The sequence below is a fragment of the Thrips palmi genome, unplaced genomic scaffold (assembly GCF_012932325.1).
Source record: "Thrips palmi isolate BJ-2018 unplaced genomic scaffold, TpBJ-2018v1 HiC_scaffold_2, whole genome shotgun sequence".
NCBI lineage: Eukaryota > Metazoa > Arthropoda > Insecta > Thysanoptera > Thripidae > Thrips > Thrips palmi.
In genome coordinates, this window is record NW_023144629.1 from 12,180,254 (window position 1) to 12,197,006 (window position 16,753).

Consider the following 16,753-nt stretch of genomic DNA (forward strand, 5'->3'; position numbering starts at 1 on the left):
GTCTTGTCGTAACAGGCTTCGCGATGTCTCGCTGCCTGTTCCTCCAATCCACGCCTGGCGTACCTACCTTGGCCTGCGGCGCTAGCCTGCCTGCGGCAGGCAATGGCTTGTCCGTTGTCGGTTATTTTTTAACTTGTTGAATGCTGGGGGGCTCCGCCCCCCAGACCCCCCTACATTGTAAATAGAGTTGTTTTATCTACAGATAACACGATCTTGACCCTTGTCACTTTTCAACTTGTCGAGGCTGGGGGGCTCCGCCCCCCAGACCCCCCTTTCTCCAAGACAGAAGTGGTCTATCTGCAGAAATGTCTATTTTTCGCCGTTTTTTAGGTGTTTTTCGCCTATAAAAACTGAACCAGTTGAGCTAGGATGGTGAAATTTCGCGTGTGCCGAGCCAAGGACATACCCAAAAAGTGTGCAAAATCTCATTGAGATCGCCCGAGCCGTTCAGGAGGAGTAGCGCGGACAGACAGACCAGACAGACCGACAGACAGACAGACAGACAAAACTTTCCAACCCCACTGGAGTAACAGGCTTCGCTATCGCTCAGCCAAAAAGTCGCTGGCGGGAGGGTGACTGCAGTGCCGTTCTGGTGAGGTGGCTGCTCCGGAACGGACCGAGCGCCACCGAAACTAGACCGAGCGTCGCCGAAACGAACAGAGGGCCGCCAGAACAGTTTGAGGGTGTCGCTGTTCTTGTAATATTCTCGTTTTGGCGCCCAGACGTCACCGAATCGGCGAATCTTTTTTTACTGTGGCATGGCTTATTGGCTGAGCGATAGCGAAGCCTGTTACTCCAGTGGGGTTGAAAAGTTTTTCCTGTCTGTCTGTGTGTGTGTGTGTGTGTGTCTGTCTGTCTGTCTGTCTGGTCAAGTGGACGCGCGCGAAAGACTGAATCTTGAAACTGGCTTTTTGTGGATGGTGGGAGAAGTAGTGGCTCCAACTTGTGGTGGACGAGTAGAGTGGAACTGATAGTACGTGTGACATTGGTAGCAAATCGTACTTTGAAGTTTTTGGGTTGTTTTTTCCAAAAGCAACAAGTGGGCCGGCTGGACGCCACCTGTAGAGGTTAGGTGTGCCTTCGTGAAAGTGAATGTGAATCTGGTGCCAAACTGAACGTAGTGTCTCGACGTGTGGATAACGAAAGTGAATATGGCTAGCACCTGCCCTATTTGTAAACAAGAGGCTTCTGCTGACGGAGCGAATGTACGCTGTCACGGCTGTGGCAGTGATTTACATCATAAATGTGCTGGCATCACGGAGTCATCATACAAGTCGATGGGCATGAACAGAAAGATGGCCTGGAAATGCAGCGGCTGTAAAGCAGACAACAGGAGTGGTTCAAGTGACAAGAGAAACTTGAGTTTGAGTGCTGGCGAGCAAGACCTGACAGCGGCTACCATACTTGAGCTCAAGAATATCGTCTTGGAAATGAAAAACGATCTGAATGAAAGCATTAAAGGGCAACAATTTGTGAGTCTGGAGTATGAGGACATGAAAAAGCAGATCGTGGAGTTAGTCCAGGAGGTGAAATCACTGAAAAATGAAGTGAGTGATCTGTTGAACAAGTGCGCCGAGAAGGATGAAATAATTTTGAGGCAGGAAGAGAGAATCCAAGATCTAGAAAACCACTCCAGAAACAGAAACATTGTGTTATCAGGTGTGGTTGAAAAAAATGGTGAAAAAGTGGAGGACATTGTGTGCAGAGTGTGTGAGCATCTCGATGTGCACATTGAGAAGACTGACATCGAAGCAGCTCACAGAATTCCTACGCAACGCCCTGGGGTCCCAAAACCAATAGTGGTGGAACTGCGGTCACGCAAGATCAGGGAAGAAATACTGAGAAAAAAGAAGCAAAAGGAAGTGTTCAACGATGTGATCTACTCTGGTGAAGGTGGCAAGGTATTCATCATGGAGCAAGTTTCGCCGAAAATTGGGTATCTAAAGTACAAAGCCAAACAATTAGCAAATAGACATAACTGGAAATTTGTCTGGATCAAAAATGGAAAACTGTTTGCTAGGAAAGGTGAAAACTCTCCAGTTGTGAAGATTGTGACGGAGGAAAACCTCGAAGCAATAAGGTAATTTGTCTCCTTGGTGTTGCACTTGTGTAATACAACTGGAAAAATAAAATGGCTATGAATACGGACTTTGTTGTGGACGATTGGAATATTAATGATGTTTTAGAAGTTTCAACATGTGAAGAATGGATAGGTGAAAAGGAGACTGAGGGTGATTTGTGCATTGTACATTTAAACATAAGAACGATTCATAAGTACTGGGATCAACTATGTATACTACTGGATAAAGTATTGGAAAAGATAGATATCATAGTTCTTAGTGAGACTAGAATAAGAAATAGTTTTGAAAAGTATGTGCTACATCACTTTAGCAGTATAAATGTTATCAGAAGTAATTGTGAAGGTGGTGGTCTATCGGTGTTTGTAAGAGACACTCTCTCTTCTAGACAAATCAGTGTAACCCCGAAAAATTTTGAGGGAATTTGTGTGGAAGTATGTGATGGGAGAGGACGACAAGCAACAATATTGGCTGTGTATAGACCCCCTATGGTAAGACAGCGGACTTTGTGGATGAAATAGATGATCTACTGCAAGCGGAAAGGTGGAAAAATACTGTAATAATAGGAGACATAAATATTAATATTCTGCAGGAAGGTAAAATCACAAGTGATTATATAGATATGTTACTAAGTAATAAAATCAGGCACTGTATTAACAAATGTACCAGAGAGGAATATGCTGGAAACCATTTAAGTGAAACCTGTATTGATCATATTGCGGTAAGTGTTAACTATAAAAATGTGTATCCTGCAATAATAAAATGTAAAATTAGTGATCACTATATGGTAGGAGCTCTGCTCTCTTTTCAGAATAATAAAAATAAATGTGAGGAAGATGGAAAAAGTGAAAACAAAATGAAGAACATACTTGTAAAAAAGAGGTGGAAGGAAAACTTAAATAGTGTCAAAAATAATATGACGGAAAGTCCAAGTGAAAATTATTTAGAACTTAGAGAGGCATTTTCGTCTGCTACCATAAGGGTTAAAATGAAGGAGAGAAAAGTAAATGGACATGTAAGAAAACCTTGGATAACTGATGAGATTGTTCGCTTAATGCATGAGAGAGATAAAGCCTTCAAAAGATGGAAAGTGTCCTCGAAAGAAAGCTACTTAAAAAGACTGGAGCTGAGACAAGTTTATCAGGGTCTCAGAAATAAAATAATTTACTCTATTAAAAGAAGCAAGGAAAGATATATGGAGGAGCAATTTGAAAAATGTAAAAATGATATTAAGGCTACTTGGAAACTGGTAAACTCTGTATTAAATAACAAAGTGAGTGAAAATATTGACAACATAATTACAAAAAATTTTGCGGGTATCTTAGAAATAGAAACGGTTGCCAATAACTTTGTCAATACTTTCAAAGATCAGGTTGAGTGTATTATGCATGAATGTCCGACACTCTTGCTGAAGAATGAAACTGACAGAATAACCAACTCTTTCTTTTTACCAGAAGCAACAATAGAGGATGTGATAAAAATTATTCTTACTTTAAAAGAAAAATCTCCTGGTGATGATGGAATTAAGGTATCATACCTAAGTGACAATATCGAACTAGTTGCTCCAATATTACAAAACATAATCAATAACTCAATAAAAAAAGGAATTTTCTGCGATGAAATCAAAATTGCCACAATCAGGCCTATTTATAAAACTGGATCACCCTGTGAATATAGTAATTATAGACCAGTCTCCATTTTATCAACTATAAGCAAGGCAATTGAGCTATATATGTATACACATTTATTCTCATACCTCAAAAAGTACAAAGTGATTGATGAACACCAATATGCGTATCAGAAGGGAAAGAGTACCATTGATCTGTTACAAAATTTCTCTGACATAGTAAATGAGTCCTTGGATAAAGGTATGCATGTTGTTGTAATGTTTGTGGATTTGTCTAAGGCTTTTGATTCCATTAGTCATGAAAAATTATTGAAAAGCTTAGAAAATATTGGGGTGAGAGGAGAAGCGTACAAACTGTTTAAAAATTATCTGGAAAACAGAATGTGTAAGGTAAGTGTGGCAGGAGTTGACAGCTGCTGTGTAAAACTTAAGTATGGTGTACCACAAGGCAGTTTTCTTGGTCCCCTGCTGTACTTGATTTATATAAACGATCTAAAAAGGTGTTTTAAAAAATGTAAATACTTTGTGTATGCAGATGATACTGTGATAATTTCTGTACACAAAAACTTAGATATAGCTGAGGCAAGACTGCAGGAGGAGTTTACTGAGTACCAAAAATGGTGTCATGATAAGAATCTCATAATGAATGGAACAAAGACTAAAGTAATGCATATATCCACTCCTTATATTGCAAGAAGAGATCTTAACCTAAGATTTCATTCTATTGAGTGTATACACAGTAATATTGCAAATTGCACCTGCAAAATGAATATTGAAATGGTGGAGTCAGTGAAGTATTTAGGGTTGATAGTTGATAAACACCTAAACTGGAAAAGCCATGTTAAAATGCTAAGAGGGAAGTTGAGGTGTTGCCTGTATAAATTATCACAATTAAGTAACTGCTCCCCACATAACATAGTAAACATGGCTTATACAGCCCTCTTTGAATCAGTCATGAGTTATGGACTTGAAGTGTGGGGATCTGCCTCGGATACAAACTTGCTCCCCATTAAATCATTACAGCAGAGAGCTGTAAAGATTGTGAAGAAAAAGCAAAGAGTTCCATTACCAAATACTATTTTAACATTAGAGAATTTGTACAAATTAAAAGTTTTAAAAAGAAATTATTTTAAGAAAGAGTTTAGAAATATAGTACAACATAGATACTTAACAAGAAATGAGAGTTTCCAATATAAGATAGGTATGAATAAGTATGGTGATAGACTGACAGAGGTGGTCGTGCCAAAAATACTAAATAAGATGCCAATAGATTTAAGGAATATAAATAGTCAAAGTGCCATGAAAACAAAATTAAAACAATATTTTTTAAGTACAAACAATTGAAAAATCTAAATAACAAAAAGAAAGGTGGAGTTTAAATTGTAAAAGATTTTTTTTGTTTGTAAAAGATTTTTGTTTGTTTGTTTTTATTGTTTGTTATGACAGAAAGACAGTAAATCCACCCCTGACAAGCAGTCATGCTTAGGGGTTGTCTTTTTCTATTTTTAGGCAGTTTATTACTATGTTAATGTTTCTATCTGTAAGTGCCTTGTTTAAGTTTTTCTTAATAAATACGAATTGAATTGAATTGAATTGTGTGTCTGTCCGCACTACTCCTCCTGAACGGCTCGGCCGATCTCGATGAGATTTTGCACACTTTTTAGGCATGTCCTTGGCTCGGCACACGCGAAATCTCACCATCGTAGCTCAACTGGTTCAGTTTTAATAGCCGAAAACACCTAAAAACGGCGAAAAATCGAGTTTTCTGCACTGTGGCAAAAGGCTACGGAAAGGCCAGTTAATTTTTTTGCCATGATTCTCCGTACCCAGAACCCAATAGTTTCCGTAGCCCTCTTGTCAATATTGACCGTAGGACTTTACAGTCCTCTCCGTAGGCCCTTAGCAGTCTTTTCCGTATAGCTCATTGACCTGAAGTGTAACACTCGTTGGCCTTTAAAATAGGTGCTTTGCAGCAGCAAAATAGAATGTCTGTGAGTGAACGCAGCTCTGGCAAGTGCCAGCCATCAGTTGTGACACTAAACTACAGACACTTTGATTCACCTTGATGACCAGGGTACTTACTTGTGACATACTGGGTGTGACGCAGAAGATAATGTGAGTCCAACATTCATGTCGAGCAACAAAGGTAGTCCATATCACTTTTACACAAATGTTGATGCAAAAGTTACTTCCCAGTCTCACCAAGTAGACTGGTGGGGAGGACTCTTCGCAGGTGAGCCAAGATGGGTTCACATGCGGACCGTACTGAGCTGGTTACGTTCTGTCACAGCCGGGCGTTTTATTTGATTCTCGAGCTGTGAGCAGGTTAAGTCTTGGCCACTCAATAGGCCAAGAGCCAAACATTGATTGTCAGCACTCAAAGACGTCGCGCTTGCTTCCAAGGCGAACCGGAGGTGAATCTTAAAGGAATAGAGTCATTAATGGACCATGACACGATGATACTGCCGAAAACTTCCGTGAAAATGACTCTTAATTTAGAACGAAACAGCAGCTGAGCTGTGGCTGCTGTCTGCTTGAACTCATTTGTTTATTTACAAGCATCTTTATCTTTTTGTCTTCTTTGGTCTCCAGTACTGCCAACACCTGCGAGAATCTGACTGACATGTGATAAGAGTGGTTTCTTTGAGATTGAAATACACAGTCTTGGAAGCTAAGAAAAAGACAAACTGTGCACTAGAAAAATCATTTATTTCAGAAAAGAAGTTAAAAAATAGAGAAAAATAAAGATTGTTTGCAACTGGGATTTTTTTTTTTTTGGCTTTCCTCCGCGCTTGCCGGAGCGGAGCAGACGATATACTCCTGTTGCGCAATGGCGGTGTAGTGATTGTTGATTTGTTGTCTGAGGACTTGGATATGAACCATCTTCGGAAAGCAAAGCAAAGCCGTGAAGTCGTCTTTGTGCGTCCAGTCGGTCCACTGCAATGATCTAGTCAACTGCCGCCAGACGGTTTCGACTCGCGACTCGCCAAATGTTGTCGGCGTCCATCTTAACCTCCCGGCTCAGCGTGTCAGCGCCGTCCTCACGTATTTAATTAACACGTTATTCCTTTCCTCTCATTTATCGTAAGTCCTTGGCGGGCGTCCGAACTCGTCTAATTTTAGGTTGCTTTGCATGTGACCTACGCTTTGATGCAGATTCCCGGAATTTCGCCTCTTGTGTAGTGAAGCGCACCGATTCACGATTGCTTTTGCCACTGTCGTTTCGTTTCGCTACGTTTCGTTCTGGAATCACTCGCTTGGATCTTATCCGAGTCGCTTCCGTGGGGGTCCAACCGTGTGGATCTCCGTTTCTCTCCGAGTCACCATTGCCCTATGGTCTAACATGTTGTTTTGTGAAAACAGGTGATTGCTGGAAAGGAGTGGCGGCAAGGTGATTTGGTGAGGATGCAGGAGTGCAGAGGGGGATTCATCAATCCATCCAGCTGCTAAGGACCATCCTGGACGCAGTGAAGCAGATCTCCTCTCCTGCCATTCTTCAGAACTACAACTGCATGAGTAAGTTTTCAAATTTCCTTGTCAACACATCAGCCTGGCCTCACCTCATGCGCATGGAGTCCTATCTTGTTACAACAAGGCGTGCGTTGTGTTTGGCACAATGAGTAAGAAAGGGTGACAGTCTGGCTTGTAGGGAGGGTTCGCACAAGCGGGGCCTAGGCTATAGACCTGTAAACGCCTTTGAAGCCCTACAACAATTACACCCACCAGAAGGGTGTTTCCAGAAAGTGGAACCATGGCTAGGTGCACAGACAGGAAGAACAACAGAAATCAGAGCTGACACTTGTGTATGCAGCCAAATCATTTCTCTCTTTTGAAAATTTCAGTTGCTCTGTTTTTCAAACAGAGTAGTATTGTCCATGCCCCTTTACATTAATTAATAGAAAATTCTTTTTCATCTCTAAACTTATGGTAACATTCCATAAGAAAGAATGTTTTCTTTGGAAATAATTTATGTCATAAGACATTTCTATTCCAACATGTGCACACATTTTTCTGAGCCACCATCGTGCTATTGTTTAACATGTTGTTGTGTAAATACAGGTTGTGGCTGGAGAGGAGTGGCGGCAAGGTGATGTGGTGAGGATCCAGAGCCGAATCCGTCAGTCCGTCTAGCTGATAAGGTGCTGAGCCATCCTGGACGCAATGAAGCAGATCTTCTGCTGTTCGTTGGAACCACATCTCCATGAGTAAGTTTTCATATTTCCTTTGTTAACACATCAGTGTAGACTCCATCGTGGGCAACATTTGCTGTGCTGTTGGTTTTGATGATCTAACTAATCGCCCTCCAAGCACAAATTCTTCAATCTTGTTTCATGAGGAATATCATAATAACGCTGTGTGAATTGTAATCAAGTTCACTGTAATCGAAATGCAAAGCAGACTTAAAGGAAATAATATTCTCCATGCTATAGCACTGTATTTTTTCTTTCTCTTTTCTTGCACCTCTTTATTAATTAACACAATTTTCTTTCATTTCCCACATGAAGCACTGGGTTAATGAGTGTTGCGGGTTGATTGGAAGAGCACCTTGACTAACTTTTCTCTTTTTCATGTTTTCTGCCCAGTCCCAGTGGATGCAGGACAACCAACAGACTCAGCCAAGTCCCTCTTCCAACCTCACCAAATTAGAGGACCAGCTCTGCTTTTTATTGGCCATGCTACCACCTATCTCACCACTGAAGAGAGAAGCAGAGGAAAATAATCAAGAAATATAATACTTCAGAGTTTGTGCTGCCTGAAGCTATTGTCAAATTATTTTTAAGTTAGTGATTTGTAATTTATTGTTTGCTCTGCTTTTGCACTCAACCTTTGCTTTGTATTGGTAATGGCCAAATTTGTTTTCACCGACCTTAAAGGACTCTATTCTAAAATAACTTCATTCTATTTGCATTTTGGAACTGAGTTTAAATTCTATATTTTCTTGTACAAGCAGAACAGATTGCATATTGCGGAGGGTGGCATGAATGATCTTCAGCCGTTATGCAGCACTGGTAGTCCATTTGTTTGAGCTGTGAATTATTTTTGGAGAAGAAGACATGTTATTAGCTTTGCTTTGTAGGTGCTTGGTTTTGTTTTAAATCATACAACTTTTACTAGATTGCTGAATAGTTTAATGTTTTGAAGTAATATTAGCATTTCTAAGCCTGGAGCTATACAGTATGTTGATTTTTATACATCTTTCTTATTTCTCTAAAATTTACTTAATCTGCCATATGATGCCCAAAATACAGATGTTGGTGATTCTGTCTGGGTCAGTTTATTATTGTATGCAATTTTCATTTTTAAATCTAGACCCATAAGTTGATTAATATCCATTTTAATACAGTTCTATAAAATTTATTTAATCTGCTATATGCTGCTTTATGTACAGCTGTAGTTGATTCTGTCCTTGTGAGTGTATTAAATTCTTTAATAAGTTTCTTTCATTAAATTTCATTTTGTTCTTGATATTCAAATCCTTACACTCTTATCTTCACAGAAAGCTATGAATTTTAGTGCTAAATCTTTCAATTGAATTAACCAATCTGGATACAATCGCAGAAGTGCAAGGCACGGCTCCTTTTCTCATAGTGTGCTGGTTTCCAAGCCTGCACACATTTCTGAATAATTGGAAGGAAAAGCTTGCGTTAATTTATGTGCTTTTATGCTTTTAACTTACTTTTGAATTGTGGTATGGATCACTACCTTTCTAAAAACTCAAATGTAAACTTGAGTTCACTTGGATAGTGAACATCTAGAATGAAAGCTGTTTGGATAAGGGATATGATGGCATCTGCCGCTGTAAACGTTTTCATAAGGACCTCCTTGTCCAAGACGGTGTAGAACTTTTGTGCAGCATACATGTTTTGATCTAGAACAATAGAAGATGCAGGCTTTTTAGTTGAATTAATACGGTAACTTACTCTGATACGAATAAATCATCTTGAATAAACCTAAATTACCAAGAGCAATTAAAGTGAGGCTTGCTTTTAAATCTGGAACAGAACTCACTATGTCGTGTTGTAGACTTGTTCTCTGTAATGCGAAACAAAGTTGTAGTTTGGAAATGGCTCTGAGGAGAATTGTTCAAAATGATTATTAAGAAAAAGATAAAAAAGGCTTTACCTCAGCACATTTTAAAAAGTTGTGAGTACTCTCATTAAAATAATGTCCCAGCATTTTTATGGCCAGCAGAAATGTTGTCTTTGAATTTTTTCCTTGGTCCTCCCACTTCCAAAATTCTGCAATGTTTCGTAAGCCACTTTCTGTGTTAGGGTTTTGTAAGAACTGCAATAGCAATCTCATCTGCCCATTCAAGTAGTCTTGCAAAGGGATGTCCACGGTTTGACCAGAGAGTCTTAAGAAGTGACTTGATTGCCATCGTAGTTCGAACAGGAATGGCCAATCCTCCCGAAGTTGACGGATAACACTTCCTGTGAAAGAAATTCTTTAGTCCTAGCAATTTCTGATTGATTCTCAAGATGTTATGAGTAATAATAATTTTACCTGGATCATCCAGCTCCCTATCATTGTCTGTTAATGCCCTCACTGCCTGACATATTTCTTTTCTTTGAAGTTCATATGTGAAATGCATCAACTTAGTCACCTGCTCGGTATTCAGCTCACTTCTGCGGGTGTGTCTTCTTAAGTTGATCAGCTCCTTTTTGTAATCTTCTTGTTTTTCTTCATCTCCCACTTCTGGCTCATGCTGATCAGCCAGTATACCAGGCTGGCCCTTAGATTGCACGGCTCTGTTTAAGGGCTGTCTTACTGGCTTGCTTCTCCTTCCTTTGTGCTCCATTCCATGGGTAAATGATTGAAGAAAGTTTTGGTAACCTTCTTCGTTAGGCACATTACCACTGTCATTTCTTACTGCCATGGGATATCTCTCACAAATTTCGTATGTTACAGACTCATAAATTAATTTGCCAGGTGTTTTAGTTTTTACGTAGTGATCATCCTTAAAGTCCTCATAGGTTTTAAACAAATCGTTTTGAATCCATTGTTTGAGATCCATGATATCCTTTGTGGACCCCTTTGACTTCTTTCTCTCAGCTTTATCCAGGTTTTGTAAGATACTAAGTTTAACATTGGCCCAATCAATACTGTAGGAAAAGGGCTTCCACTTTCTGGCAGGTTGACCTAAAAGAAACAATCACAGTAAAAATTAAAATACTTCAAGTAATAAAATGTTGATTGGCATACAACACGATGTTGCTGGATTACGGCATAATGATCTCACCATCCTCCCCAACATTTGTGTCTTCATTGGGATCTCTGTTTTCAATATCTGCAAAATGATATACAAATATAAATAATAATAAATAATAGTTTAATGCTGTTAATGAGACACTGTGCTTGTTTTGATTTTTCTTTGAGTGTACCTTCATCAAAGTGAAAGATGGACCCGCCATCAGAACTGTTTTCCTCTGACCCTGTAACACAAATTCTTTTTTATAGGCTGTGAAATACATTCTTTAAAACACGTTAACATAGACAAGCTGGGTCAGTTATGCTCTGTGAGTAAAACTTTCACACTCAACGAACTTACCTAGTGACAACAGAGCTGCAGCTGCTAAAGCTGCCTCGGCCCTGTTGACCCTGGATGTCGATTGACCCGCCTGAGGATGGGTATTAGTGGTGAATACTGATCCAGCGCTCAAAATTACTTTAAAAAGAGAAAGAACAGCTTACCATAACTGCTGGAAATTCCTTTCGAGGGAAACGTCTTTAATGTTTTGAAACGGTCAACGCGCGCCTCTGACTCAAATCAAAAATGACTTTCCGTCGGAGTCGGAGCTACCAACTACAAAAGTGATTTGTTGAATATACCCATTGTGCTTGACACAACAAAATTGCTCTGACTTGTGGGAAAAAAATGTAAAAAGCATCTCTAAAATTCTGCCTCGTTCTTTTTCTCACCTGTCGAGCTGATAAATCGTCGATGAGATCGTTTCTTTATATTAGCAGGTCTGCAGCTTTGTTTTTGTTTTCAGCTTGCCCTCCCAGCCAATCAAAAGCGCTCTCCTTGCGCCCCAGAATGTGGAGGGGGAAAAGCGATATGCGTCGTTTTAGCGCGTTTACTGAATGCACCTTCATTGCTTTGAGCCACACATCGGACTGAAGTGTTTGGAAGGAATCAAAAGGAACTTAATTAACCCCTCTGCCGTCGCATGTGTGAGACAGATCCGTGATAGTAAAATTATTGTCGAATGGGGACTCTATATTTTGCCATGTTTTTAGATCTGCCAGGTACGTACAATTCTTTGTAAAAATGTCGCCCATTATTTTCATATTTTTGTGTTCTTATTGTTTTGTTTTGTTTTGCAGGAGACTTTTGTTCAATTTTCTATTGCGTATTAGATGGTTCCAGCGGGAGAGCCGACGGCTATGTATAACTTTACTGGTTTCAGTTTTCTCTAGGTGCATATATCTTCCATATTCGGTAATTAGATAACCTTATCCTGTGAATCTACAAACATTGTCAAACTGACTTACATGTTGTGTTTGCAGGTCATGAGTGGAGATTATTTTGTCTGCTAAGAATATTTTCCCATTCTCTTCAGCTGGGTCTGCTGTATTATGCATTTTGCTTTTCAAGATTTTGTTAGTTCACATGTCATTGGTATTCTTTGATTTATCTCTTTGTATGTTTCTCTTTTTTATGATTCTCTGACATTATTTAATTCACATTGTACATTTAACTTATGTATTTACATTTGCTCCCTTTCTTAGGTTTTGACTAACACCTGAATCTTCTGCATTGTTTTGCTTCCGAGAGGATTTTATATCTGTGCTTGTAACATTACATTTCTTCACATGTCGTTGGGATTCTTTGATTTATCTCTTGGTATGTATCTCTTTCTTATGATTTTCTGACATTATTGAATTTACAGAATAGATTTATCTTATCTACTTATTTTTGCTCCCGTTCTTAGATTTGGATTGACTCCTGAATCTTCTGTACTGCTCTGCTTCCGAGAGAAGTCTAGCTCTGACTAAAATGTAAATATAATTTACGATATAATTTAAAGTTTGAGGTTGTGACTAGCTAACTTGGGTTTTATTTTGTTGCAGTTCAAAATGGGTGTTACCATACAAGAGTATCGAGCCAGGATTGGTACCTTTATATGCAGGAATAAATCAGCAGGAAGAAGTGGAAGTGACCATGAATGCAGAAGTTCAAAATTTTTGGCACATCCTATGTCTCTTCTATTGACTCTTATCCTTTTATTCATGAGTGGTATCGAGCTCAACCCTGGTCCAACCTACCCTTGTAAGGAGTGCCCCGAAGTGTCAACAAGTGCTCAGAAGTATTTTGACCATCACAAGACGGCACACGTTGCAATACCATGCTGCTTTCCTGGTTGCTCTGCCAACTTCATTTCATTAGGTGCTTTTCAGTCTCATCTGAGTAGGAATCATGAACCAAGGAAGGATGTGCCTCAGATGCCTAGTGAGGAATGTCCAGTGCAAGACTGTTCTATTTCACGAAAGGGAAGATCCTTCAAACAACATCTTGAGGACCACTTGGATGCTGGGCACCAATTTGTCTGCCTTTACCCTTCATGCAAGACTGTTCACAAGAAAAAAGGATCTTTCAGAACACACCTCTCACAAGTCCATCCAGCAACCAGCTCAATATCAACCAGTGCCGGTACATCTAGTGTTCCACAATCATCATCAGGTTCAACACAACCAGCAAGTTCCAGTACATCCGACGTTTCACAACCATCTTCAGTTCCAGCTCAGCCAGCATCAGTTTACCGTGTTCCTCCTAATGTCATCAAGCAAAATGTAGTCCTTTTTTATTTGGAGCTTGAAGGGCATAAAGTTTTGCCTTCGGACACAGTTCAAATGATATGTCAGAACATTGCTCAATTCACTGACTGGTCCCATGAGTGCTTGAAGGTGATACTTAAACAAGAGTTGTCATATGCTGGTCTGGAGAAAAAAAAAATGGACATGATTATAAACAAAACATTCAGATGTGATCCTATTTATAACATCCACCATGATGATCAATCCCATGAGCGTGTCACCACAATCTACATACGCAGAGAAGAAATGAAGGATAGAGCCCCTTTCATCCCTTCAATTGAAATTCAACTAAAAGCCTCTCTGGAAGATAAGCCTAGATATGCCCAGTACGTGCCTCTGAAGGAAACTTTAGAGGTGTTACTACAGGATCCCAATGTGAAGAGAGAATTTCTCAAATCTTTCATGAGGCAATCCAACCCAGATGTGTACGAAGATTTTTGGGATGGCTCTGCCTTCCAGGAGCATCTTGCGAGTCATAATCACCACAAATGCATTCAAATATTATTGTTCCAGGATGCATTTGAGTACAGCCCTTTTGGGCCAGCTAAAGGAATGTATAAAACAGCTGGTTGGTATTATATGTTAGGAAATCTTCCTCCTCAGTACAGGTCAAAATTGGATATGATTATGCTGCTATATCTCATACAAGAACAGTATTTGAAACCATCTGTACAGGAGCTATTAGACTCTATTGACAAATTAGATGAAGCCTTGTCTACAATGATAGAAGAATTTCAGAAGTTGAAGGATCCGCAGATAGAAGTTGATGGGGTGGCATACCCAGTGTGTTTGATTGTTGTTATGGGGGACAATCTGGGCCAACATCAGATTGGCGGCTACATTCAGAGCTTCTCTGCAAACTATTTCTGTCGTAACTGTCCCATCAGCAAGCAAGAATTCCAACAGAATCCTGACACTTGTAAACCATTCCGAACTGTGCAAGACTATGAAGCCTGTGTTGCTGAAGCCATGAAGAAGTTTCAGGAACTGAAGAAGAAGTCTTTGTCAAATCAAGCTAAGAAGCGGGAAAAAGCTCAGAAAGACCTGGAAGCTGGTGAAGATGTGTCAGTGCCAGATCAACCAGTTTCCAACAACGCGCTGAAAGAACTGCGAGCAATGCATCATATAGGTGTAAAGCCCTTACCATCTCCTCTAAATAAAATACCCGGCTTTCATGTAAACTTGGCCATGGCCCCATGCTTGGCTCATGACTTGTTCCAGGGAATAGTTGGAGTCACTTTGGGTAAAATACTAGAAAGCTTAGAAAAAAAAAAATGGTTTGATTTGCCAACTTTAAATCGTCGGATAACCACCTTCAAATGCAAAGGACAAGATGCCCTGGATGCTCCTGCAAAGATACGGTCATTTGATAGTGTTACATCCCATGCATGTGAAACGTGGACTCTGTTAAGGTTGCTACCTCTAATGCTCGACGACTTAGTAAAAGACCCAGAAGATGATGACTGGCTGCTGTACCTGAATTTAAAAGAAATATGTGAATATGTCTGTGCTCCTAGAATTACCAGAACTCAGATAGAATACCTTCGAACACTTATCAAGGAATTTTTAGTCAAATTGAAGGGACTTTATCCATCATGTCTTATTCCCAAGGCACATTATCTCTGTGAATATCCAGATTTGATTTATATATTTGGCCCGTTAATAAGGCTCTTCACCCTGAGAATGGAAAGCAATCATGTGTTTTTCAAAAATGTGGCTAAACAATGCAAGTCTTTTGTGAACATAACAAAGACACTGGCTCAGAAATACCAATACAAATTCGCTTGTGACCATATTAATGGGTTCTTACCTCAAGATTTTGAATATGATACAACTACTGGAGAAGAATTGTCTGAAGCACCACCTGAGTTACCACCTCTCTCAAATGACAAAAAGGCCATGAGTGTCAAAACCTTAATAGTTAAAGGAACCCAATATGAGGTCGGCATGTATATGCTACTGAATAAAGTAGAATCCATTGACCTATCAGTCGGGTGCATCACCAAAATTTTAATTTATCCCGATGAAACAGTATTTTTCACGTTCAATGTGCATACAGCCAGATCTTCAGGAAACGGTTACTTCATCATAAATCAAGAAAACTTCAAGAAACAAGGTAACAACATTTCAGATCTGCCAGATTACTTCCCCCTTCCTTCCTACATAATCAACAATGAAAAATGTGACAAAATTGAGTGCATCAGCTTAAAACACTCAACAGTTTTCATGTGAATTTGACTTCTTTTGCAATCCTGTCTAGTTATGTTTTCTCTCTTATAGATCATACCTGCTTGTAAATTTGTTTAATTTTTCAAAGTAAGTTTATAATTGTTATCTTCCCAAATATTTTAAGAATAAAAATTTATGAAAAGTGTAACTGCTTTATCTGTTTCACAATTAACAGACACCCAAGTTAGACTTCAACAAACCATTCAAGCCAAATAATAATTCAATAAACTGAAATTTAATACATTTTTTAATCAGACTCAAAAAATTGTTTACAATAATAAACTGACCCAGACAGAATCACCAACATCTGTATTTTGGGCATCATATGGCAGATTAAGTAAATTTTAGAGACATAAGAAAGATGTATAAAAATCAACATACTGTATAGCTCCAGGCTTAGAAATGCTAATATTACTTCAAAACATTAAACTATTCAGCAATCTAGTAAAAGTTGTATGATTTAAAACAAAACCAAGCACCTACAAAGCAAAGCTAATAACATGTCTTCTTCTCCAAAAATAATTCACAGCTCAAACAAATGGACTACCAGTGCTGCATAACGGCTGAAGATCATTCATGCCACCCTCCGCAATATGCAATCTGTTCTGCTTGTACAAGAAAATATAGAATTTAAACTCAGTTCCAAAATGCAAATAGAATGAAGTTATTTTAGAATAGAGTCCTTTAAGGTCGGTGAAAACAAATTTGGCCATTACCAATACAAAGCAAAGGTTGAGTGCAAAAGCAGAGCAAACAATAAATTACAAATCACTAACTTAAAAATAATTTGACAATAGCTTCAGGCAGCACAAACTCTGAAGTATTATATTTCTTGATTATTTTCCTCTGCTTCTCTCTTCAGTGGTGAGATAGGTGGTAGCATGGCCAATAAAAAGCAGAGCTGGTCCTCTAATTTGGTGAGGTTGGAAGAGGGACTTGGCTGAGTCTGTTGGTTGTCCTGCATCCACTGGGACTGGGCAGAAAACATGAAAAAGAGAAA

At 39.2% G+C, this 16,753-nt stretch overlaps 4 protein-coding genes and 1 long non-coding RNA gene across 6 annotated transcripts in view; 3 read left to right on the forward strand and 2 right to left on the reverse strand.

Moving 5' to 3' along the window:
• The first annotated feature begins 1,151 nt into the window (after positions 1–1,151).
• Positions 1,152–2,084, forward strand: LOC117647744. Its single transcript, XM_034389641.1, has one exon. The coding sequence runs from the start codon at positions 1,152–1,154 to the stop codon at positions 2,082–2,084; it is 933 nt and encodes a 310-aa protein (XP_034245532.1).
• A 4,328-nt stretch (positions 2,085–6,412) lies between these two features.
• Positions 6,413–8,831, forward strand: LOC117646983. Of its 2 annotated transcripts, none has more exons than XR_004587816.1 (4): positions 6,413–6,789; positions 7,069–7,221; positions 7,765–7,910; positions 8,289–8,831. It is a non-coding gene; the product is annotated as an uncharacterized LOC117646983 (long non-coding RNA). The 2 variants fall into 2 exon arrangements; XR_004587817.1 differs by having other exon boundaries at positions 6,414–6,750; positions 8,289–8,830.
• Positions 8,832–9,009: 178 nt separating this feature from the next.
• Positions 9,010–10,061, reverse strand: LOC117646982. The gene is made up of 4 exons (XM_034388425.1): positions 9,829–10,061; positions 9,666–9,738; positions 9,409–9,574; positions 9,010–9,323 (listed from the first exon to the last, which is right to left on the reverse strand). Exons 1-4 carry the CDS (start codon positions 10,006–10,008, stop codon positions 9,197–9,199), a joined length of 546 nt encoding a protein of 181 aa, XP_034244316.1. The 5' UTR covers positions 10,009–10,061; the 3' UTR covers positions 9,010–9,196.
• Positions 10,062–11,784: 1,723 nt separating this feature from the next.
• LOC117646955 lies at positions 11,785–16,463 on the forward strand. The gene is made up of 6 exons (XM_034388356.1): positions 11,785–11,955; positions 12,034–12,126; positions 12,217–12,350; positions 12,439–12,553; positions 12,642–12,708; positions 12,781–16,463. The coding sequence occupies exon 6, from the start codon at positions 12,787–12,789 to the stop codon at positions 15,754–15,756; it is 2,970 nt and encodes a 989-aa protein (XP_034244247.1). The 5' UTR covers positions 11,785–11,955; positions 12,034–12,126; positions 12,217–12,350; positions 12,439–12,553; positions 12,642–12,708; positions 12,781–12,786; the 3' UTR covers positions 15,757–16,463.
• A 113-nt stretch (positions 16,464–16,576) lies between these two features.
• The window catches only part of LOC117647746, an 11,751-nt gene continuing 11,574 nt past the window's right edge, over positions 16,577–16,753 (reverse strand). Inside the window, exon 6 of the mRNA XM_034389642.1 lies at positions 16,577–16,726. Within this exon, the coding sequence (XP_034245533.1) occupies positions 16,577–16,726 (150 nt within the window). The remainder of the gene's footprint in view (positions 16,727–16,753) is intronic.

Excerpts from the sequence above, each read along its gene's own strand:
- LOC117646955 (XM_034388356.1), top strand. The coding sequence starts at position 12,787 with ATGGGTGTTACCATACAAGAGTATCGAGCCAGGATTGGTACCTTTATA.
- LOC117646982 (XM_034388425.1), bottom strand. The coding sequence starts at position 10,008 with ATGAGATTGCTATTGCAGTTCTTACAAAACCCTAACACAGAAAGTGGC. Across the intron at positions 9,575-9,665 it reads CCTCACTTTAATTGCTCTTG|ATCAAAACATGTATGCTGCA; the intron begins GTAATTTAGGTT and ends CTATTGTTCTAG. Across the intron at positions 9,324-9,408 it reads ACATTTGAGTTTTTAGAAAG|AAATGTGTGCAGGCTTGGAA; the intron begins GTAGTGATCCAT and ends CCAATTATTCAG.
- LOC117647744 (XM_034389641.1), top strand. The coding sequence starts at position 1,152 with ATGGCTAGCACCTGCCCTATTTGTAAACAAGAGGCTTCTGCTGACGGA.